This window comes from Vipera berus (genome assembly GCF_964194415.1).
Source record: "Vipera berus genome assembly, chromosome: Z".
Classification (NCBI taxonomy): domain Eukaryota; kingdom Metazoa; phylum Chordata; class Lepidosauria; order Squamata; family Viperidae; genus Vipera; species Vipera berus.
The window spans coordinates 52001167-52026305 of NC_138205.1; the positions used below are offsets into that span (position 1 = coordinate 52001167).

Consider the following 25139-nt stretch of genomic DNA (forward strand, 5'->3'; position numbering starts at 1 on the left):
GACATTACATCACAGAACTTAGGTTACAATACTAAAGCTCGGGATGTCACAACACAGCCAACCACCCAGAATGTTGCAGCACAGAACTCAGGATATCACTACACTAGAGCTCAGGACGTCATCACACAGCCCATTATCCAGGAGCCAGCTGTCAGAGCGGGCGGTTGTGTGAACGGACTTCTCTGTCACACACAACCTCTCATCCAGCGTCTGCAAGGGCTTTTCGGAGTCCTAGGAGGTCCTGTAGGGACAGCCGAAGTTGCGGGCGTCCCAGAGAACCTACATGAGCAGCGTCCTGTGTCGGAGAGCCGGAGAAAACTTGATGCAAGCCGACTGGAGAGAAGGAGGCCAGCTACAAGAAGATCTGACAGAGGGACGGAGCTAGCATCGATTTAGCGGTACAACGGTGGAACGGAGCTGATGGAAAGTATATCCAAATATTTATATCTGGAAAAATTAGGGAGCGCTTGGGAAAGAGGCGCTGGCTTGAAGTGGATGTCTTACGGAGAGGGAACGAGCGGCGAGAGAAGCATTGAGAGAAGGCGATAGGCGAGAGTGACGAGAAGAGGAAGCCAGGAAGTTAATAGACTGTAAACTAGCCGTGAAAGCAGACGAAATGACAGAAAAGCAACGGGAAAAAGATAAACTTTGGAGTCTCGGAGAGTGAGTTTTTGAGAAACTGTGCGTGGATTATGAATTGAAGGAAAGTGAATTGTATGGATTGTATTGGTAAATTCTGAACTTTTGAATCTTCGCTCTATATGCCACAGGTGGATAACGGACTTAAGATGGAGTAAGTGACATAGTAATTTAGGAACTGAAGTCGATAGTGGGACATCTACTGGTCTTTGGTGACTGGGAAAGACACAAAAGGAGTTAATCTTGGAGCTGGAAATTAAATAGGAACATGATTTTGAACATATTTAGATAAATATAATATACAATCTGTTTGGTTGGTAATAACTATTTGGCTGTAATTGTTATATATAACCATTTATATATAAGGTTTATATAAGGTTAAAGGAACTAAACATTTGTAAAGCACGTTATTGATTGAATAATTTGGCTAAATATGACAAGTATTCTGAATTTAACTAAGATTAGCGCAGGAAAGAGAGCGACAACACAGGGGCAAGGGATGTCTTCAAGTCCTTCTAGTCAGAAGTCCACTGAGGACATGTTACAAAGGGAAAGATCAAACTCTTTTAAAGATTTACAAGTCCTCTTACAAAATATGCATGAGGCAATGACCAAAAATCATGAGGAGATGAAGAAAGAGATAGGCCAAATAAGAAATGATACTGGTGAACTTAAGGGGAAAATTCAAGCGATAGATGATAAATTTGAAGGGATTCAACAACAACTAATTAAAAATGAACAAAGGTTACAGTATATGGAAGCGAGAATGGAGAAAGAGGAGAAGAAAGCAGAGGACTTAAGTGAAACATTACTTCAGGCAAATAAGGAGCTAGAGACAACAGTGATTTTCCTGGAAGCGGAGAAGGCTGCTCACTACTTACGTTTTCAAAATGTTCAAGAAAAAAGAGGTGAAGATCTGCCGGATACGATGGCAGAATTAATGGCAAAGGCGCTTGGTATAGGGAAAGAGGAAATGTTGGTGGAAATTGATGAAACATATAGGGTTCAAACTAACTATGCGAGGAGACATAATCTCCCGAAAGAAGTACATGTAAGGTTGGTTAAAAAATCGATCCAGGATGAACTTCTACACAGATCAAGAGAGGAGCCATTAAGAATTTTGAGGACAACAAACAACAATCCTTAAACAAATACCTGGAAGGATGAGGGACTTGAGATGCGGTTATCAATTTTTAACATTGAAATTGATTAGTTACAATGTGAACTTTAGATGGCTAACTCCAGAAGGTATCTTAATTACATGGCAGGATAGAAGGTACAGATTGGACTCAATAGAGAAGGCAGAAGATTTCTATAACTCCACTTTAATAACCAAGATGAAGTAGAAGTAGAAGATCAAGACGGAAGGGAGGTAAGAGAAAGAGATACAAGACGGATAGCTATGGAAGGGAAAGTTTTAGGAGTAGAGGACAGAGGGAATAAATCTGGAGAGATTACAGAGACATATGGAGCTAGAGATAAAGATGTGAGAGTGCCCCGGACAACGAGATCCACAAAATCTAGAAATAAGTAAAATAAAGGGAGAAGAGTGTAGAATTTTGTCTTTAAATATTTTTTTGAAAGAACAAAGACTATTAAATAATAGTATCAAGTTTTATTCTGGGTGCAAGGATTAAGACTGACAAATTACTGCCTGACCACAAGGGTAACTCTAATTTAAAAGATGATTTGTGATGATAAATCCAATATTACTATTCTCTGTCATGGTGCCCTACACTTTTTTCTTTCTCTTTCAGAAGGCATGACTTTTGCCATGTGTCTGTCTAACTTGTATTTTTTTGTATTTTCTTTCCCTTTCCCAGAATTTCCTCTATTGCAAAGCAGATAAGATTGTTTGAACAAACTATCTCTTCCTAAACTGTTTTTCTTTGCCAGACAAGCTATTCTTCCCTGAAAGATGCTAACCCTAGTTAGCTCAGCTCTGAAATCTTCATTACTCAATGTCAAAGGCCAGTTTGCACTGCCATTTAATACTGCCACGGCTTCCTTTTGTATCCTAAATAGCCAAGGCATTTTTTTCAATGTGTACTTTCCATTGTATGTTTGCTGTTTTGTAATCTCTCCTCTTCCAATGAGTATAAATAAAAATATTGATTTCCCCTTGCTAATTATCCCAGAACCAAGGTGAAGTTTTCACATTTTCTTTTGAGTCAAATCCCATAACATGAACCTTTCCTACCATTAGGTCCCACCCAGCTAATTGGGATTGAATCCTCCCAAGGCTGTAAGTCAAGGGTGTCAAACTGCTGGCCCGTGGCCCAGATGTGCCACGCCAAAACTACGCCCACCACATTGCTGGCAATGGGGAAAAAGTCACAATATGTTGCAACACGTCATGCGACGTTGTGAGTTTCACACCCGTGCTGTAAGGATTAAAGGGCAATTTCTTAATAAACCTTTTTAAAGCTATATTAAAGCTCTGGCATCTCTTGGGTGTTTTTCTTTGGTATTTGTCTTGCAAATTCTAAATTTGTCAATACGCAGATTAACAGAAACATTATGATTCCATTTGCATTATCCCAGAGTATTAGTACAACAATTCTGGACTAATCTGTGATACATGGGAGTTAAGAAGGGAACTAAGTTTGCTCTGCAATGTCAGGAATAAATTGATTTGCATTCCCAAGGCCAATCCCCCGTATACTACTTTTGCATATCATAAAACATGGTCACCTAGAAAAATGCAACTCAGGTAACTATTGTGTATTACCTGGACTCCTGTATTTAGCATCCACTAATAAACCAATACCATTTACAAGGAAACGTTCTCACCTTTGATATTTAAGGATGCCTCATTTTTGGCACTTGGTTCAGAATGCTCTATGTGGCAAGAGCTTTGGCTCCAATTCACAATATGGTCTTTGTTAACTTGAGAGAAGGAAGGACTTTCAAAATCCATACTGTGGAAAAGAATGAACAAAAATTCTACAAAATTAAAGGTCTAACAATTTCTTAAGAGTTATATTCAACCACGAATCCTATGTAAAAAAATTAAACAATACCAGGTAAGACATTGGTGTGGCACTTCCATACTTTGTGACTAGGAAAATCCCCCACCCAAAGTCTTATTAGGTAGGAAGTTCTATAAGCCTGCCTCTCTGAGAATTTCCTCTTTCAATTTAGAAAAATGAATAAATTCTTTGTTTCTTTCTACTGTGTACTATTTAATCATACTCTCATTCTTTCATGTTGTTTCAGAAAGATCACAAGTGAAAAAGTAAAAACAAAACAAAACACAAATGACATCTCCTAAATGACCAGAGCTTACTATCTAGGCTTACATTGCCAATAATATCCAAATTACTTTGGCATGTTTAGAAAATGTACAGATAAATGATGAACTAGTAAACTGTGTTCAGATTTAGTGGATCAGCAATGTCCTTTACATTCAAACAAACTTCCTAAACAATATAATCACATTATATTATCCTTTTCTACCTAATTCCTAGATAGGCAAAATAGAAAAAATTCTTATTACATAAAAAACCACTGCCTCTTCTTCAGAAATTTTCATGATATAAACAAGACTATGATACCCCCTTAATAAGGATCTTATCTAGTATTTAATAACATTTCTAACATCCCAAAATACGCCAAAGAAACAACACCAGTGAACTTTAACTTACCAGTTAAAGTTAACTATGTTTCCTTTCTGAAATACATCTTCAGATGAGTCTGATCCTTAGATGGGCAAAGTTTGCAATTAGAACATTTTACAGAAAGAGGATTCAAATACCAGAGTAGACACTTAAATAAAACAAAACCACGGCCACTTTTTTCAGAGGCTAATGTTTGTTAAAAATTCCTTTTTAGAGGCTAATGTTTTGTCAAATATTCTATTTCAGAAATTAATGTTTTCCAACAAATATCCCTTTAAATCCAAGTTAACCAAATCAGAAATTATCACATTTAAATCAAAGCTATCTGCTGGAATGTGAACAGTGCCCCTGGAATAGGGAAGAGAAAAAGTCAATTTCAGTAGGATAGGGACTACAGCAACCATCCTTAACAGATTTGGGACCAAATCTCCTGTAATCCCAATGGTCATAGGAGTTGAAATCTCAACATATGAGTGGAACAGTTGGTGGTAATGCTGGAATAGGGAAATTAGACAAACTCATAGAGTAAATTGAGGAATATTTATAATGGCTATCATATTGGACCTGAATGTAACAAAGATTCTCAATCATCCAGATCATGGTTGTCCCAAAAGTGCTTTTCCAAAAGGCAACTGGACTTTCTTGGGGTTTTTTTTCCCTTGGAAACATTTTGCTTCTCATCCAAAAAACTACTATTACTACTACTGCTATTCCTTTTAAGTATTACTAGAGAAAATTATCTCTTTCTAGCTGCTTCACTTCACAGGAACACAAGAAGTATCACCACATGCAACTGCTTCTTATCAAAGCTTTTTCAGCTAATGGTGCTGTGCTGGTTGGGAAAAGGTTTAGAGAGGCAGGACAGAGAGCAACACGGATGCTGGCCACTTTTCTGAGCAAGCCCGCTCCCTCACAAACTTTATCTTTCCAGTAGCTTTGGTCAAGTGGAAGACTAATAATGTTCTTATTACCATTATTAATTGTATCATATTATTAGAAAGATACTAGAAAAAAGAGGAAGTGAAATAGGAATATTTAAAAAGATCAAAGACCATGATAACTTAATATCAAGCCACACATGAATAAAAGCATTTTAACAGGTAGTCTTCAACTTATGACCACAATTGAGCACAAAATTTATGTTGCTAAGTTAGAAATTTGTTAAGTGGGTTTTGCCTCATTTTATGACTTTTCTTGCCACATTTGTTAAATGAATCACTGCAGTTGTTAAACTAATAACACAGTTGTTAAGTGAATCTGGTTTCCCCATTGATTTTGCTTGTCAGAAGGTTGGAAAAGGTGATCCTGACTCCAGGACACTGCAATTGTCATAAATATGAGTCAGTTGTTACGCAGCCAAATGTAAATCACATGACCACAGGGATGCTACAATAGTCATAAGTGTGAAAAATGGTCATAAGTCACTTTTTCAGTGCCGTTGTAACTTTGAATGGTCACTAAATGAGCTGTTGTAAGTCAAGGACCACTTATACTACCACTACTTACTGTGCTCCTTATCAATTTGCAAAACCATAGTTTTACTAGAATTTCTTTTCTTTCTGAGGAAGTATCTTGTTTCATTTCCATTGTACTGTGGCAAGACAGGGCCATCACCCTATTAAGAAAACAAAATATTATTAAAGAACAATATTTTCCCCATGCCAAACTGACTTTAAGGGGAAACCCTGCTTTAAAAATTGAAACAAAGGAAGTAATATGAAAGCAAAGAGATCAACTTTGGACCAAATAATAGATAATGAAGATGAGTTATTTAACATATTCTATGTTAAGAGATACGAGATCTATCAGATATAAAGCAATCACAATATTTATAATTACAACATTTTTAACATATTATTTGGACCAGATGAATTTTCAACTCTTGAAATATTTGAGATACTATAACCACTTGTTTTTTCAATTTAAACCCCTGGTTATTTACAAATAAAAATTGCACATTATATAACATTATTTAACTATATTTAATGACAATTATATTTTTCTGAAATATTTTGGGTCAAGACTTGTATTCTGAATGTAGGATATTTATTTAAATTTAATAATGCTACATTGAATTCAAACAAAATAAACATGTTAATTTAAATAATTATAGTATCAGGATATTTTCTGATGCAAATTGAAAATACTTGAATGAAAATTCTTATATACAAACCATATTTAATCTGCACTCCAAAGAAAGTTATATTTATCTAAAGGTAACTCAAATTGTATTAGAAAAATTATATTTAAAGCCTTTTCTCATTAAGAGTGGGATTATTTTTCTCTTTAGACAGCAAAAATGGAGAACCGATTCTGATACCCAATATTAATTAGGCTGAGATGAAGGAAAAAGAAACCAGCCAGTAATATATGGAGTCAATTCACCCACACCCATGCAGTTCCTGACGCTTTTGCTTGGAGCAACACTAAATTTGCCATCTCTCCTTTTCTTGCTTTGCAACTGCCAATACTGATACCAATACTGATACTGGTTGACTCAGCCTTCCATCCTTCCGAGGTAGGTAAAATGAGGACCCAGATTGTTGGGGGCAATAAGCTGACTTTGTAATAATGCCGCTTGCCCCCCCGAAACCCCTAATAAGCAGGCATATACATAGAATGAAGGCTATTGCTAAGCACATTGATTTGTGCTTTAAATTGTAAGCTGCCCTGAGTCTTCGGAGAAGGGCTGGATATAAATGGGATAAAAAAAATAAGAATTTAAACCTTCACTCAACAAAAAAAACCTTGTCTCCCAGAATTGTTAGTAGGCAGTGAAACTCAAGAGAAGAGGCTGTGACAGATAATTGGCCCATAGTACACCATGAGATGAATATTCCCTAAGTCAGATCACTAAACAGAAGAAGGCAGAACAAAAATCAGGAAAACAAATTGATTCTTTATGGCCGAGGGTATTTGTATGATAATTTATTCTACAGTCTCTTATTGTAAGTATTTATTGAAGCTTTCCTGATAGATAAGAGTCCTCACAGCAATCATTTCAATCACAATTAAATACATTTCAGTTTTGATTCCTCAAAGCAAGAAGCACAGCTTTCTTTCAGAAACCTCTGAAATGAATCTATTGTAAAAGGAGGTATTTTTGCACTTTCCTACAGTCTGTTCAATTCAAACAATAACTTCTCAAATGAAAATAAAAGTGAACCAATAATTGTACAATTGGGAGGGCAATGTCATATATCAATATGTATGAAAAAGAAAGGAAAATGCTATTACCGATTCAGTATTTCTTTTTTCTTCTTTCTTCATATATTTCCATCTATCTCTGTATCCCTTACTGTTAATAATCAGTTGATTTTTACATGTGGTTGAAGCAGAAACAGTTTCTATCGCTTTCTTGGGGTAACACAAATCATCTGAAACTGAAAGAAACAGGATTTCATCCTGAAATGTAATAGTTGTCGTAGGTAAAGATTTTAAAGTTAAGGAAGGATTTTTAAAAGATACTTTGATTTATGCAACCTATTAAACACAATTTTATAGAAGCAAAGAGTTCTTATGATTTAAAATTCACATTTGAGAAACTGGGTTGCCTGAAGCCCTTGTCTATCCTTTCCTGTGAATCAAGAAAAAACACTATTCTTCTACTGCTATTAACAGAATCTAGTCAGTAAGAAACAATACATGTACATATTGTTTTACTATATTATAAATGGATCTGTATAAATGAAGTTATGAAACTGAATTGCTTTGTCCAAAACACATTACAGTGGGTAAAAGATTATTTGTCTGTTCACCTATAAATATGCAATCTTGACCAACAACCCATTATTGCATGTGCATATCATGTGCAAGTATTTGGCCTAAAATTCTGAAACATTATATTTCTCCTGTAAATCATGTCAAATGTTTATTCTACCTTTTTTGAAAGTTAAATTCCTAAACACGAACAATATGCAACACTATGAACTAATTCAGAGGTCGCTAAACTACTGAGCCACTTCCAAATGAGCCAGATCAGCACATTTCAGAAGAATAGAATGTTAAATTTTGTACCTTCTATTAAAAATCACAATAAATAAAGCCTTGAGGAACCTCATAGTAGTTGTGCAGAGTGGTAACTTTCCAAAGACCACCTTCTGTAATCAGAATTTCAAGCAGCAGCAGACCCACTATGATGTAGTTTCTGCAACTTTTAACTGAGGAAGCTGTTATAATCAAAAGCTACTGAGACATCCCAAATAACCACGGGACGGCTCTTCTCATCAATTTCTGTTACAAAACTAAGCCTGCAACCAAATGTAAATAGCCATGGAAAAAGTTTTACATCAGAAACTCTATGTCCCACACAATTATTAACCATGTCCAGCATAGAAATAGAAGTATATAAATGCTATATTGTCTATGCAGCCTAGGTTTCTTAATAATAATTGATAATAGCTACTTTTAATGTCTGGAACCTTCTGGACCGAGCCAGATTATCTTTTACATATTAAAGTGAATGAAGATAGAAAAGCAAGTCTTCATTATCTTCCCTTCCATTGATAAAAGTTCATACATCAGGTCTCACTTGCTTCTTAGACCACAGCTCTGAATTATACCAAGGGAATACATATTTTTGTTAAAGAGGGAGAGATCAGTTAGTTTTTAATTTTGAAATTAAAATTTAGACAATTTTAATAAGTTTGGAGTAGTTCTGTTTTAACTATAAAGCCAGCTTAAAGTCACTCTCCTTAAGTCCTAGAAAGAAGGCAAAACCCTGCAGAAAAATGTTGTCAAGAAAGGTAGACTTGCCCATATAGTTGTTAAAAGTCCAGTCTGACACAACAGGAAAAAAAATCCTCAGCAGAAAATAATCTAACCATGGCAAAGGAATAGTTATTTAATGCCCTATCTCCATATCTCCCAATTCTTTTTCACTTAAGAAAACATGTCAGCAGTGTCATCTGCCATATGCATTAGACAATGATACAATGAAACAGTTACATAGTTGTTGTGCCCAACATTTAAGTCTTGAGATGTTCCTCTCCAGTGGGCTGTGTGTGTGTGTGTGTGTGTGTGTGTGTGTGTGTGTGTGTGTTGAAGGCTCTCAGAACAGCTATCATAAGAATCGTTAGCATTAAACCTGAGACTTAAGCAAGATGACTAATGTTCAGTGGACAGGTAAATTAAACTGTCCCCTTGATTTATCCAGCTAATCTGAAGCCTCTACTATGCTCTCTACTTTGCCAGGTTAGGGCCAGGACAATATCACTCACTTGGTAGCTGAATGATAGGCTGCTGTCAAGATGTTCAGTCATTGATGAGGGGCAAGTACGTAGTCACTACAGATGAGATAACTTTAATGAGGCAGCTGTTGCATGTGAGATACCCACTTAACACAACCTCTCATTTGCAGTTGGGATGAGGGAAGAGATAGCAATAAACACCAGAGTTTGCTTCCTCTAGGACATGGGGTGTCAAACTCACCATGTCATGTGACATGTCGCAACGTATTGTGACTCATTGTGCCGGCAATGGGGTGGGCATGGCTTCAATATGATGAAACTGGCCCGAGGGCCGGCAGTTTGACACCCCTGCTCTAGCAGTTCCTTTATGTGATAAAGATTCGTAATTGTGGGCTATCTCTCACTGAGATGCCACTGGTAAAAAAAAATAGTACTAAGTCAAAACATGTTTATTTGCCAGATATTATATTAGTTGGATAAGGACGCGGTGGCTCAGTGGTTTAGGATGCTGAGCTTGTCGATCAGAAGGTCGGCAGTTTGGCAGGTTGAATCCCGAGTGCTGCATAACAGAGTGAGCGCCTGTTACTCGTCCCAGCTTCTGCCAACCTAGCAGTTCGAAAGCACGTAAAAATGCAAGTAGAAAAATAGGGACCACTATGGTGGGAAGGTAACAGCGTTCCGTGCGCCTTTGGTGTCTAGTCATGCCGGCCACAGGACCACAGAGACGTCCTCGGACAAGCGCTGGCTCTTCAGCTTTGAAACGGAGATGTGCACCGGCCCCTAGAGTCAGAAATGACTAGCATGCATGTGTGGGGGAACCTTTACCTTTTTACCTTTTATATTAGTTGATTGAATTGTTTATGGCTTTTTTATTTGAAAGTTGATTTTCCACCATTGTGCTCTAGTGTACTTAAGACCAAAATGTACATGGAATGGTACAATGCAAACATTCTGATGATTCTTCTGACTTAAATTTGAAACTGAGGCTTTTAGCAGTGGCAAAAAACATAAATCATCAATCAAACTATTTGTATCATAGCAATATTTTTAATAAGTGTATTTCTAAAATATAGAGCCTACAAGACATATTCATTCTTAGTTGTGAGATGCTTCCACCAATTGGATTGTGTCTTTAGACATCATCCAAACTTGAATCTTAATCAATCAAAAAAAATTCTATCCTGCTCTTTGAACTAGTTGTATGGAAGCTGCACTTCTGAGAATACTACTAAATATTTTAGAGCATAAGTAGGCCAATCTAATGGTGTCCAGGTATTTCAGATTTCAACATTCATTGACATAGCCAGCAAGAGTTTGAAGGATCACTAGCTTCCAAAATCAGTATAGTATTACTTAATATTACCTGTTTTAGAGACTGAAACAAGGGTTGAAGAAGTTGCAAACTTTATAAATTATATAATTTAGAATTTTAAATCAACAGTGGAAGTCAAACTTTAAAACAGAATCTCAGTCATACAATTCAGCATCACAAAAAAATCAGTAAAAAATCATGGTAAGGCACAATACCTACACTTCAGTCCAGTATCGCATTCGAAAGCATGGATGGTTTCTAGAACTTCTTTGACTACTTCCTTGAGACGGGTATCCTCCCTCAGACTTCTGAAACAAGCCAAAAAATACTAGATGGAGCTATTAATCATTATGCTATAGTAACCTTTTCTGCAAGCTTTAAGTATTTGCAACCCTTTTACATAAATGCCCCCATTGCACAGATTGGTATTAGCAGTTGAATAGTAAGCACCCTCATCCTTCTGAGAATGGCCACACTCAATTCAACATTTCATCCATTGGTCTTCCTAACAAGTGGAATATATTTTGTGCCAGAAGGAATTCACCTTTTAGTGACTTTGGCATTGCAAAGTGGACACTGTGTTACACCTTTCCTCTGTTTAAGCAGTTTAAAAACACAGAACCTAAAAGAAAAAGAAAAACGGCATGTTTAGTCTCTCACTGACCTCCCTTTTTTTTAAAAAAAAAGGTTACCCTGGGAAAAATTATTAATCTTCCTCCTGGCACATTCGCATATTTGTAATTATAAACTACTTCCCTTTTCTATGCCCCTATTTCAGGATTTTATATCAACAAATCTTCAAATAGCAGGAGCTTACGATTTTTAAAATTTTATTCCTCTACAGTCTCTCCTTCAGGAACAAAAGAATACAATACCATTATTAGCTCCTGTTATTTTTACTGAAAGCATTCATTGTAATTATGGGTATAGCATAAACATAATCAGTGAAGAATCATTGGTAGTAAATAAAAAAGAGAACTTGTTCAATTCAGTAATGGAAGTAAACCAGCTTACTAAAGTCAGATCAACCCTCCTGGTCTCTCCTTTCTTTCTAAATGGGAAAAAGTGTGCATATGTATTACATATACAGGGGAGAAGGAAAGAGAGGGAGGTGTGGGTGAGGACAAGAAAAACAGACAGGAAATATGTAAGTGCATACTTGCACCATGTTAGCAGAAATTGGTACAATCTTTAGGGTCAAAATGTTGTCTATCTTTAAAGATTTTTATCATTGCCAAATATAATCAAAAGTAAAGGCAAAGGCAAAAGTAACAGTAAAGTAAAATGCCTGAAGAAAGGTGTTTCCAAAATGTGGCATTTTGCAGCTTGATGTCTATGAGAGAATCTTATTTACATCTCTTTGGCAAAGGTGAGAGAAGCCCCTGTAGACACTGTGGATTTATTTGTTGCTTTCATTACGTTCACTTTTCTCATCTTTGCCATATTTTAATCTTTTTGTTTCTGTTTTTCAAATATTTTTACTTGTGATTTACACAGACTAAGAATTATGCAGCATACACATTTAATAAATGAAATCAAATTAAATAAACACTATTATACAATTTAAATAGCAAAATGTGATAATAGAGAATAGGATTGAAAATGTCCTTCTTAATGGCATTTTCCTTAAGCCCTAATGCACAATACAAAATGTAACAACAGGGGCAGCAATCTACGGGGCATATCAAGGTTTCTAGAATAATTTCTATAACCATCCCATCCCAAAGAGCACCCCTAAAATTTGACAATATAACTATTATATTTCAGCTCTGAGATTTTCTATGTGTTTTTGTATTTAAAAAAGTTTTAACATAGGTATATTAATCCTATTGCCATATCTGGAAATTGAGCATCTCAACATGGTATCCCTGCACTAGCAGGCATACCCCCTTGCTGCCTTCATTAATTAAAATAGAAAAACAGCCCAAGGTTAGAAATAAGTAATTACTACTCCTGTCTCATATTGTACTTGGACTTAACTGCTATATCTTTAACCAACTATATGAGACGGTCTTGGAATCTATCAGCTTGACCACTATTTTTTGAGGCTTGATCTGCCAGAAATCTATTCTGTCTCTTAAATTGGAATATTCTAAATTTTAAGTAATGACTTTTATGTCTGCAGCTGGCAAATCTTTGGTCATGAGATTTTAACTCCAGTGGCAGGCAAAAAAAGAACAAGGCCCACAGAAAAGACTACAGCAACAGGCAATTCAGCAATGCTGGTGATACAAAATATGGTTTTGAAACATATTCAACATTATGAATATTGAAAACTCTGACTTTTGAACTGGACAGAGGAAACTATTTTGCATTTTAAATGCCTACACACACACACACACACACACACACACACACACTGTTTATAGCTTCCTTGTCTCTCAAGAAGAAATTATGTAAGATTTCTACAGAGCCAAGGTAGCACAGTGATTAGAATGCAGTACTGCAGATACTTCTGCTGATTGCTGGCTGCCGGCAGTTTGAGTCTCACCGGCTCAAGGTTGACTCAGCCCTCCATCCTTCTGAGGTTGGTAAAATGAGGTTCCAAATTGTTGACTCTGTAAATTGCTTAGAGAGGGCTGTAAAGCACTGTGAAGCGGTATATAAGTCTAAGTGCTATTGCTATTGAAACCTCTAAGAATTAACGCTGACATTCTAACATCAACCTTTCACAATCGTATGTCCTCCAGATGCATGAGACTACAACACTCATCACCATCAATCAATTAGCCGATATGTTCAAGCTTTGATAATCTAAAGTGGAGCCTTACCTGCAAAAGATATGAGCACAGTTTGTTGAGACTGGTTCTTTTATCACTTCCACACTGAAAGAAATAAATAAAACATCAAAGCTATGCATTTCATACAAGGTATCTTCAATATATTGTAATTATAGGAATTAATGCTAGTGAAGTAGCCATTCTAGCATGCTTTAGTAATTACACACATTCTAATCTTGCAGTAAAATATAATAGATTTATTCTGACACAAACCTTTGTAAAACTCATTTTTAACATATGAAAATTGTGCTTCAGTGGTCTATAAATCCCTGCCATATCACCCTGTACAGAACAAGGTTTTATATTGTGGTCCTTTTCTTAGCTAACCATCTAATCAAATTAGCTATGCAGAGAGGAAAAGTAAAAGAAATAAAATGGCAGTGTGAAGCATAATGCCTGATACAACACCAAGTACTTGCTGCCATGACAACAAATAATTCAAAAGAATATCAATGTTAAAAAAATCAGCTATTTGGACAAAGTTGGGGTAACTTCTCCATATTCATATATCACAAAGTTGAAATTTCTCATTTAAGTAAGGTTTTGACAAAAGATTATGGAGAACTCCAAAATATCTCTAAATAGGATAAAGCTTTAAAATGGCATGAATAGCTCAATGTAGATAAACCCAAATAATGTTTATAGGATTGTACACATATGTGATGATTTTGAACTTGAACTGATTAAGCAAGAATAGAATTGTGATAAATATGTCAATAAAAATTCAACCTAATGTGCTGAAAACAGCTGAAAAAAGACAAATTCTGTGCTATGAACCATTTGAAAAGAAATAAAAAATAAAACTGCCAATGTACTAATGCTACATGAATATATCATGCACCTCACATTTGAATATGATGTACAATTTGTTTTGTTAAACTTCAAAAATAATATTGAATTAGAAATTATGCAGAGCAGGACAATTAAAAATGACCAGATCTTATGAGAACAGATTACTGCATTTGAGCTTTTCCCTTAAAATCAAAGAATATCAGAGTTGTAAGATATTTATAAATCACCTTCTGCTATGTGCAGACACTAAGGAGCTTGCAACATATGGCTCTTGGTTGAAATCCACTACTATTTTAGGCAAACCTTTAGACCGCCTGGAGGCGGTCCAGGTCTGGATGGGGAGAAACAGGCTTCGTCTCAATCCTGCCAAGACTGAGTGGCTGTGCATATCGGCATCTCGGACTAACCAGTCCATCCCACCTTTAACGATGGGGGGTGAGGTGTTACCCCCCGTTGATAGGGCTCGCAACTTGGGCGTCCTCCTGGACTCACGGCTTAATTTTGAAAACCATATAGGTGCCGTGACCAGGGGGGCTTTTGCCCAGGTTTGCCTGGTGCACCAGTTGCGACCCTACCTGGACTGAGATGCCCTACGCACAGTCACTCATGCGCTCGTGACCTCCCGTTTAGACTACTGCAACGCTCTCTACATGGGGCTGCCCTTGAGGACCACTCGGAGGCTTCAACTGGTGCAGAATGCGGGCTTCCCGATACTCCCATGTAACACCTCTACTCCGCGAGCTGCATTGGCTTCCGGTTGCCCTCTGGGTGAGATTCAAGGTGCTGGTGATGACCTATAAAGCCCTAAATGGCTTGGGTCCAGGATATTTGAGGGAACACCTTCTGCCAGCATCAAGTTCCCTTCGTCCAGTGCGCTCACACAGGGAGGGTCTCCTCAGGGTGCCGCCGGTAAAAGACTGCCGGCGGATAACACCCAGGGGGAGGGCCTTCTCAGTGGGTGCGCCTGCCCTCTGGAACCAGCTGCCCGTGGAGCTTAGGACTGCCCCTGACCTTCGTTCATTCCGCCGGGACCTGGCTCTTTGAGCTCTCCGGCCCAGGCTGAGAATTTTTAACTGGGGTTTTTATTTTAAGGGATAATTTAATCTTTTTAAATTGTTTTTTAACTTTTGTATTTTGTATTGCTGATTTTAAATACCCTGTAAACTGCCCTGAGTCCTTCGGGAAAGGGCGGTATATAAATCTAATAAAATTAAAATTAAATTAAATTAAAACTGTTCCATTGCCTGAGGCTATGGGACAGTTTGCCTAGAGGTGATCAATGACTTCAACAATGAAGGTATATTTTATTTTCTTGATTTAAAACCAAATAAGAAGATATTAGTTGTGAAGAAACAACATGAGAAAACAGCTATTGTTTCAAGGTCTGTTTTATGACTTCCTGAATGTATTCAGTCAATCACTGCCACATAAAAAACAGGATGAATTTCGGCCTACCTTAATATTGTGTATAGAAAAAGGACTAGAAATAATAATTCAAGGCCATTAAGGTCAAGCCCAGTTCAGTGCAAGAGACAGAATTAAAGCATCCTTCAAAGTTTGCTCTAATTCATGATACTAACATCCCGTATACTAATGGTACAGTATACATTTCTTTGCAGTGTTGAACTTTCAGCAGTTGGATATTCTTTTGGCTTTAACCCAACTGTTGCATACCAACTGTTGACATTATTCTGGATATCCCTGTTAATATTTTCTTTACCAAATACTGAAATGGATTTGCCATTTTCTTCTTCAGTGAATTGTACATAGTCTGATCGTTTGTCTATGATTACTGTCATAAATGTCCCTTCTGAAAGTACAGGTAGTCGTCAACTTACACAATTTTTTGTTTAGTGACAGTTCAAAGTTACAACAGCATTGAAAAAGTGACATGACAATTTTTACTCTTATGACCCTTGCAGTATCCACATGGTCACATGATCAACATTCAGACGCTTGGCAACTGGCATGCATTTGTCATGTTGTAGAGTCCTGGAGTCATGTGATCACATTTTGTGACTCTCTTACAAGCAAAGTCAAAAAGAAAACCAGATTCACTTAACAACCATGTTATTAACAAGTGCAGTGATTTTCTTAACTGTGGCAAGGAAAGTGGTAAAATGAGGCAAAACTCACTTAACAACTGTCTTGCTCAGCAATAAAAATTTGGGGCTTAATTGTGCTTGTATGTTGAGGACCACCTGTATATATTTCTAATGATACAGCAGTTAGCATGAATGAGACAGTCTCCTTAACCCTGTAAGATAGTAATTCATGAAGGGCCTTGCTTACTAAATATATTAATGTTTTCCATATATCAATATCTTATTGATATTACTGTATTAATTAGATTACTAAACATTAATGTTGTACGGTTCCATCAAAGATTGCTGTCAGGTTTTTCACACCAATATGCAGTTATTGTATCTCACAGTATTTTGAATTCTGTCTGGATTGGAATATCAGTAACTTTGGAGAAGAATAGGAATGTTATTTCTTTTAATTATGTTGAATTAATAAAAGCCTCAAAATGGTTGGTATTCAATAACAAAGTGGTTGCATCATTTCACTCATTAAATGCCCCGTAAGGATAGAAGTCTAGGTTTTTCATTAATATCCCTTTAACAACCAAATCAAAATTGCCCTTTTCCCCATAACTGATACTGATTGATTTTATATATTTTGAGCTGTTAGCTGTATTTATCATAGTTGTTTTAGTACAGTGTTCATTTTATAATCATTACATTTATATACTTAGTATTTTACTTTAAGCTGTGTTGAGGACATCTAGAACTTCTCAAAAACAAAAAACAAATAAAATTAATGGGAGTAAAAAGAACAATTTAGTAAAAGAGACAGAATATGGAACATATTGCATATCAGAATAGCCTTGCCCTCAAAGAAATTCTACAAAAAAAAACCTAGCTCAAAAATATGGCTGCAGAGCTCCATCTAAAGGCTACTATTATGTAATTACACATAATACGAAGCTTCAAAGTACTGAGAGATGACTAGCCATTAGCACCCAAAGGAAACACTGTACGCATCAGAATTATCCCAAACCCCAAAACAAGAGGGTAATTTCCTTTGGGGGAAAAAATCCTATAATTAAATATTTTCAAAGAAAAAATTACAAAGGAAACCCAAACCCATAAAGTTGCAATCACAGGTGTAAATAAACCCAGGAAGATAGGGGAACCTTCCAGAAAAGGTGCTACCGTATTTAAGAGAGGAGCCAGACCAGAATTTAAAAAGATCAAAGGAATTTTTTTTCCCTATCTGTCATTCCTTTTCTCCCACCCCCTCTGAGCAGTTCTGGGCAAACTGCCAAGTCAAAAGAAACATTCTGAAGCCTCAGACAAGCCTCTCCAATAAAACGATTAGACCCACCAACCTCACTAGGAAGAACATTGTAACAACAGAGAAACACATTTGCATGAACAAAGAAATATTCCTTGAGGACATTATTAGTCTCTACGGGTTCACACAGACACAAACTGAGATGAAGTAAAATGAACAATAAATCTTTACAAAAGCAAAATCATAATTTCAATAGACTGAGGCGTATAAGAACAGGACCTCTCAGCCTGGGAAACTATTAGCTAGTCCAGAAACCATCGCTGTACTCTGTCCAGTTTCTGTAATAAACCTACTCTTGAGCAGTTTGCTACACTTTGTGTCATTTCTTTTAATTGGAACTGGAAACCTGCATCCCAGCTGGAAACCCGAACCACAGAATATCTTTCTACATTATCATTGATGTTACATTGCAAAAATAATTGCATTAAATAATTTTGTGAAAAGTAAAATGCACTTTGAATTATTGCAATAATATTTTATTAGCATGTGTGATTGCAAAATTGGAATAATTCACACTAACTTTTTATATCAACAGGATATATTAAATATTTGTATTATACAGCTAGTCCTTCTTTAGAGATCACAACTGCGACTGCAACTAAGTGATGTAGTCACTACTGGAAATTCAGTCCTTATGATTTTGCTTCAGTTTTCATTTCCCCCTTACTACCTTGCCCATTGTAATGCTTACTGTGTTCACCACTGGGGTAATAAGCAAGAAGGGAATTAACATTTATCTTTACAATCAGTGGAGAGGAAAGCATTACAAAAGAGTAAGCAGGAACAAAATGAGAAATACATATCAAAAAGAATGTGCTAGTGTCAGCTGTTTGTCTAGTGCCCCCCATAGTTCCTAGATCGGAGCCACTAAGAGTGGCAAAAAGTGCTGAAATTGTAAAAGTGATTAAACTCTTGTCAGTTACAGGAAGTAGCCTCAAATAGTTTAATTAAAGTCATAGAACTGGCTTATTAACTTGTGGTTACCATCTTTTGGGAAAGTCTGCATTGGGGAGAAAAGCTGTTCAGAAAGAGCTCTTTTATTTAAGAAAGAGATCATTTGTACTTTCCTCTCTGTGAGGAAGGAAAAATAAACAGGTCAGGTATGGGACAATGCAAACCAACTATAATGGTGGACACATGACTGTGAAAGAGATATTGCAAGTCATAAATCTAGGATTGTTGCAAAGTTACTTTTTCACCACCATCATAACATTGAATGATCACTGTCCAAGTTAGTCACTAAGTAAAACTACCTGTATTATTAAACATTGTGTCAAATGGTTTAAAAATTTCAATTATTTATATTACATAGATTAGCCAAAAGGTTATCATTAATAATATTATATATCTAGCTACCAGAATAACTATTTTGGGTGCAAAACCATTTAATTTTTTCCTGAGAAAGATGATGTTTTAAGTAGTACTCCAAGAAACTTTAGTGACGGCAGGAAATATAATTGTTCTGTTCCTCTTTGATCATACTGCTAATTGTCTCAGAAATGAAGAAGTAGTTTTTTAAAAATCACCCAGGTCTTCTTAGTCATATTTTCTTCCCAGCAGTAAAGGCCTGAGGTAACTCTTTCTCACACCTGCATCTTATATATGTAGTGAAATGAACTTACTCTTTAGTCATGTCTTGAAACTTTCTATAAAACATACTGTATTATATTATAGACAAACTCTGGCACTGTGAAAACAAAGCTGTATATAATTTGTATTTCTGAAACAGTCTTTCCTATGTTGTTACCTGATATCCAAACATATCAGATCACGGGTTGTTAGATCTTACATTTTTAATGAAATCTTGATATTCAAATTGCTTTTTTTCCATACCAAATTGGGCACTCCAAATTCTTCTGCAAAGCTAGCAGCAGTTCATGAACTTCATGAACACTTGGAACAGGCAAATCCATAGTTGGTTATACACCTTGAAAACAGAAAAGTTTTATGATAATTTTGTGTAGCATTTTGAAATATAGTACAGATACTTTTCCTTTAGCAACCATAATTGGGACTAGTATCTCTGATATTAAGTGAAGCAATTGCTAAATGGAAAATCACATGACCACAATTCTATTTTTGTTTTGCCAACCAGTCTTTGAAATGTTCGTCTTGGCAGCTGGATAGCCAGGTCAAGACTGACAAGACTAATCAATTTTACTCCTTTGGGTTTTGCTTGTCTCCTAACCATTCCGGTTCTTTGGAATGCTCATACTGACACTGGGATAAATAGCAAGAAAGGAACTAATATTTGTATTTCCATACATTGGAGATGAAAGGATTACAAAAGAAGTAAGCAGCCATGCAAAGGAGAATATACTGTATATCAAAAGGAATTCAGTGGCACTGGCAGAGCAATTTTTCCCATGTACCTAAAATAGAAACCTAATCTAAATTCAGAATTAAATTCAACATATTCGAATGACATTTACTTCAGGTAAGTTAGATATTCAAATCTCAGGACTGAAAAATTAAAAGACAAATTGATTAAATGAAGAACTTCAAATATGAAGGCATCCACTTCTAATTGCCCATCAACTGAGTAAACTTTCTATTAGAACTCAAAGTTTCTAATGTAATCTTACAATATGACTGTCATCATGTAGCAGCAAAAATCTATAAAGCACCATCCTACACTTATTATGGTACACAATTCCATATTTATAAGGATGCTCCTATTTTAGAAGCCATTCACGTTTGTTAAAACCATACTGTTCCATACTCAACTACAATGCCCTTGCTCAGCCAGAGCTTGGCTACATTTCCCTTGAGGCACCTGAGATACTTCTGTCTTTGATACACCTTACCCCACCAGATATTTTTTCCTAATCCCTAAGAAGACACATTGATGAATATAAGTACCTGTTGCAATGAGTAAATATTTGTTGAAAGAAGTAAAAATGGATTTATGCAAATGTTATATCCTTTTACCCTCTTTGTTATATGGACATGAAAGTTTATGTTGGGAGAAGATAAATTAGATGTGGCAAGAATTGGTTACATAAGACATTGAAATAAAAAATGGAATAAAGTGGGTTGAGAATGAATGGGTAATGAATGAGAATTGCATAAAAATATATTGCATTATAAAAATATGTTCAAGGGATTTGGAATATAGAATGAAGATCAAATAAGAGTGAATAAGAGTGTAAGAGTGAATGGTGAATGGGATTGTGAACAAGGGGAAACCTGACAGTATTATGGGTGGAGAGAGATGAAAAGAATCTCCAGGCAAAGACCAAAGAAATCATATACACTAATCAACTAACAGGAAATTTTAAAAAGTATCAGAATGCAGATTCATAAGCAAAAAGAAAGGCCAATTTCAAATTCAAATTTTATGATGGCAATCTCAGTTGAAAAAAATGGTTGGGAAAAGTCCATGAGATTATTAAAAAAGAAAGAGATTAATAAAAGATAATAATTATGGTGGAAGCAAGAATGGCTTGCAAAGACAGAAAGATATATGGTAGTGTAAACTATATTTAGCTAGATTTCTTTTTATCATATGCATTTTCTTTTTCTTACTATTAATATTGTTCTATGATTTGGACAACCTGCTTGCCCTGAAGAATAGTGTGATGGCCATAAAGTAAAAATGAGAATCTCGGAAGAATATTTTAAAAGATTTATGAAAGATAAAATGAAACAATGAATTAGAGGACTTTGAAGTAAGGCACTAACTCATCTGGCTTTTTCTAATAATTACATAAGACAAGCCATGGGAACCAAAGCAGACCTTAGAAAACAAATAACAATGCCTCTGTGAATGTACAACATCTCTCAAAGTACTGTACTCTAGGTCAAAGGGTATAAAATAAAATTGGTACCCAAGGCCAGAGTGTAAGAATTCTTTTTTATAAATAAATTTAAAACATTTTCTGGAGACTTCCTACAAAGTAAGCTGACATCTTGTTGGCTTTTGATGACTGGCAAGACAACTTTTGTGAGGAGAATCATGGGTAAATGCTAATCGAGGCAGCTGAATTTCTCTGGAACAATGAGATTGTTGAGATCATCCATGTGATTCTAGACAGCTGCTGGTTACCGTGGTCAACTTTGTGTGGAAGGTTGGGAGTTGGTATTACATCAGGGTGGCAAAGGCCTTTTCAAAGCCTCTGGAGCTCGCATCCATGGCCATGGAGCAATTGTGTGGTGCGCCAGCGGCCCGATCTAGGCTCTAGGGGCCTGCAAAAGACCTTTGCACAATGATTTTGTGCCCTCCCCACGGCTGATCCAGGTTGCTGAGGCGGCACAAAATGGCCCCACAGCCATGGATGCTGTGGAAGCTTCAAAATGGCCTCTGCTGCCTGGATTGGCCAAGGGGGGGGGAGCGGTACAAAATCGCTGTGCAGCCCTAGACCCATGAGGCAGAGCCCTTTTCCAAGCGGCAGCAGAGTGATCCACGTGGGGGGTGGAAACGGTGGAAGCGGCAGGACAATCCATAAGGGTGGGGGCGGCCTGGCAGCCGTTCTCTGGAGGGAGGCGCACGGCCGCTGTGCGGCTGAAACTGGCCCTCTTCGGCGATGAGGGCCAGTTTCGGGCGCACAACTGCTGCTTGCCTCTCTCCGGAGAACGGCTGCCTGGCGCGTCGTGGCAGAGGGCCGCTTTCTGATGCGTAGCGGCCACTCGCCTCCCTCCAAATTGGTTGTGGGGGGTGAGTGAAATCGTTCTGCAGCCCTAGATCTGGGCAGCAGAAGCATTTTTGAAGCCTCTGAAGCTCACACCCATGGCCGTAGGGAGATTTTATGATGCTCCAGTGGCCCGATCCGGGCGTCGGAGGCCTGCAAAATGCTTCTGCTTCCCACATCTAGGGCTGCAGAGCAATTTCGCTTCCTGCTCCCACAGCCGATTTGGGCACTCGGTCTCAAAAAGGTTCGCCACCACTGGTCTAGGCCTCTATTGTAAACTTCAGGAAAACATACTTTTTCTCCTTAGTCAAGGCTATTTCTTTTGATTTGCACAACCTTGTCTTTTTAACACTAAATAATAGGCAGCTTATTTTGAAAGTCCTTGAATACACTTTTTAAGTTTTAGGAATGATACAAATCCAATTAGGAAACAGTATATAACCCATAAATTTGCCACTTTTGGAATCTAGTTATCTAGAATCAATGTTTGCTGTTATTCAAAACTCACATGCAATCTACGTCTTTTACAGTTTAACCATTTGCTTTCTAATGCATGACATATGAGTGTATAATTCATTTTGGATCAATAAAAAGAAATTGACCCCCTCTTAATATTTTTTGCTTTGCCTGAATTACTTGAGATTTATATTTCTGGGTGGCCAAAAAAGTTCAGGGGTCAAGTTCTTAGCAGTTCCATGCCAGACTTGGCATGCCAGAGTTTCTAGGCCACAAGAAAAAGTGAGTGAGTGGTCTAAGATCACCAAGCAGGCTTTTTGTTTATTTATATTCTTCCTTTAATATTTTATAAATAACTCAAGGTGACAAATATTTTGGATAGTCCAGGTGTAGGCAACCTCGGCTCTTTTATGACTCATGGACTTTAACTCTCAGAATTCCTGAGTCAGCTGCTGACTCAGGAATTCTGGGAGTTGAAGTCCATGAGTCATAAAAGAGCCGAGGTTGCCTACCCCTGGGATAGTCAGTGAAATTATCTACTTAGTGAAATTAGAGAGATAATGCTGAAAAGTATTTGGGCTCAACAAAAACTCTGTGAGATTAGCTGGGCTGAGAGAGGCCGGCCCAAAGTCACCTAGGCATATTTAAAGCAGGACTAGGACTAACAATCACTTATTTCTAATCTCATATTTCAATCACTACATCAAATTAGTTTTCTTTGTAATACTAATGCAGAATCCAGAACATTGTTATAAGAATTTCCTTTTATTTATAAGTGACTCAGCGGAGTCATTTTCCCACAATGCCTCATATTTTTGATAAACAAAGTTTAGTGAATAATGTCCTTGATTTATTGCCCAAGTATTTTTCAGCATTATCCCTAATTTCACTATCCAAAATAATTTCATGAAATCAAGTTAGAAATAGGCATTACTAATGGCGACCATTCTTTTTCTATCCACCTACAATTGCTTTTTATAGGTAAATCCTCTTTTTTATGGACAGGAAACAAATACCCTATTTTAACTACTAAACTTTATTCAAATTAAAGATTCATCTGTCACACATGGATTTAACACTGTGTTGCTATTGTTGTGTAGTGTTATTTTACTACACAGCGCCTCTCTCCTTTCCCTGATTGTACAGTAAGGCAAGGTTCACCCCGCGCATGCGTGCTATTCGTTTCCGACTCTAGGGGCCAGTGCTCATCTCCGTTTCAAAGCCGAAGAGCCGAGGACATCTCCGTGGTCATGTGGCTGGCATGACTAGACGCCAAAGGCGCATGGAACGCTGTTACCTTCCCACCATAGTGGTCCCTATTTTTCTACTTGCATTTTTACGTGCTTTTGAACTGCTAGGTTGGCAGAAGCTGGGACGAGTAACAGGCGCTCACTCTGTTACTTGGGATTCAACCCGCCAAACTGCCAACCTTCTGATCGACAAGCTCAGCGTCCTAACCCACCGAGCCACCACGTCCCCTGATTGTACAGTAGTTAGTTAAAAAAACGGATCAGTTAGCTTACAGCAAGGGGGGGGTCAAACTCCATCGCGTCACGTGATGTACCGCGGTTTTTTTTGCCTTTACGGGAGCGGGCGTGGCCTGCACGTGACCCATAAAGATTATCAGCTGACAGACATTTTCTCTCTCCCTTGTTCCAGTCTTTTTATTATATGAACTAGACTAGTGTCAACTAGGGGTGTTAAAACTGCCGGCCCGTGGGCCGGATGCGTCACGCCAAAACTGCGTCCACCCCATTGCCGTCAATGGGAAAAAAGTCGCGGCACGTCACGTGACGTCGCGAGTTCGACATGCCTGATTTAGATCGACACTTCCAAAATCCCCAAAATTTTGAAAAAAGCACGTCTGAACTAGCCACAATCTGCAGCGTCACTGCCGAATTACACTGCTATGTATTACTCACCGAGCAACCTAAATGCCGCTTTCCTTCGCTTAAAGTTTGCACGACCACTTGGCCCTTGCGCCTCTAAAGAGCGTCCTCAATTCTCTTCGCCTCCCGCTCTGCTTTTTTTCGCGCCTTCCTCCCATTGATAACCGTGGCAACCGCCTGCTAACCAATCGCTTCGTAACTGCTGGATCCCATGACTGCAACAGAGGCCTCCAATTGGTAACGCCACGAAGGCGGGGGGAAAGGATGACGCTACAGCCCTCGCTGCTTGAGTATGAAAGGATCCCATCAATAACCTCTATCAGCTGCGACCCGAACAATGTGGCCTATTCAAATGTAATTAAGCCTAGCTAAAAAGCGATCGAGGGTCAGTTTGGTCTAATGATTAAGGCAGGGGTCTTCAAACTTGGCCCTTTTACGACTTGTGGACTTCAACTCCCAGAATCCCTCAGC

General features: G+C 37.5%; 2 protein-coding genes across 2 annotated transcripts in view; one reads left to right on the forward strand and one right to left on the reverse strand.

Moving 5' to 3' along the window:
- The window catches only part of BRCA1 (BRCA1 DNA repair associated), a 75701-nt gene extending 50914 nt beyond the window's left edge, over positions 1-24787 (reverse strand). Inside the window, exons 1-9 of the mRNA XM_081343741.1 lie at positions 24702-24787; positions 19526-19619; positions 13532-13585; positions 11305-11382; positions 10980-11068; positions 7497-7642; positions 5766-5874; positions 4287-4341; positions 3433-3560 (exon numbers count right to left, since the gene is read on the reverse strand). Coding sequence (XP_081199867.1) covers positions 3433-3560; positions 4287-4341; positions 5766-5874; positions 7497-7642; positions 10980-11068; positions 11305-11382; positions 13532-13585; positions 19526-19605 — 739 coding nt within the window. The 5' untranslated portion in view covers positions 19606-19619; positions 24702-24787. The remainder of the gene's footprint in view (positions 1-3432; positions 3561-4286; positions 4342-5765; positions 5875-7496; positions 7643-10979; positions 11069-11304; positions 11383-13531; positions 13586-19525; positions 19620-24701) is intronic.
- PSME3 (proteasome activator subunit 3) overlaps positions 1-25139 on the forward strand; it is a 449122-nt gene that overhangs the window by 405396 nt on the left and 18587 nt on the right. The window lies entirely within an intron of this gene.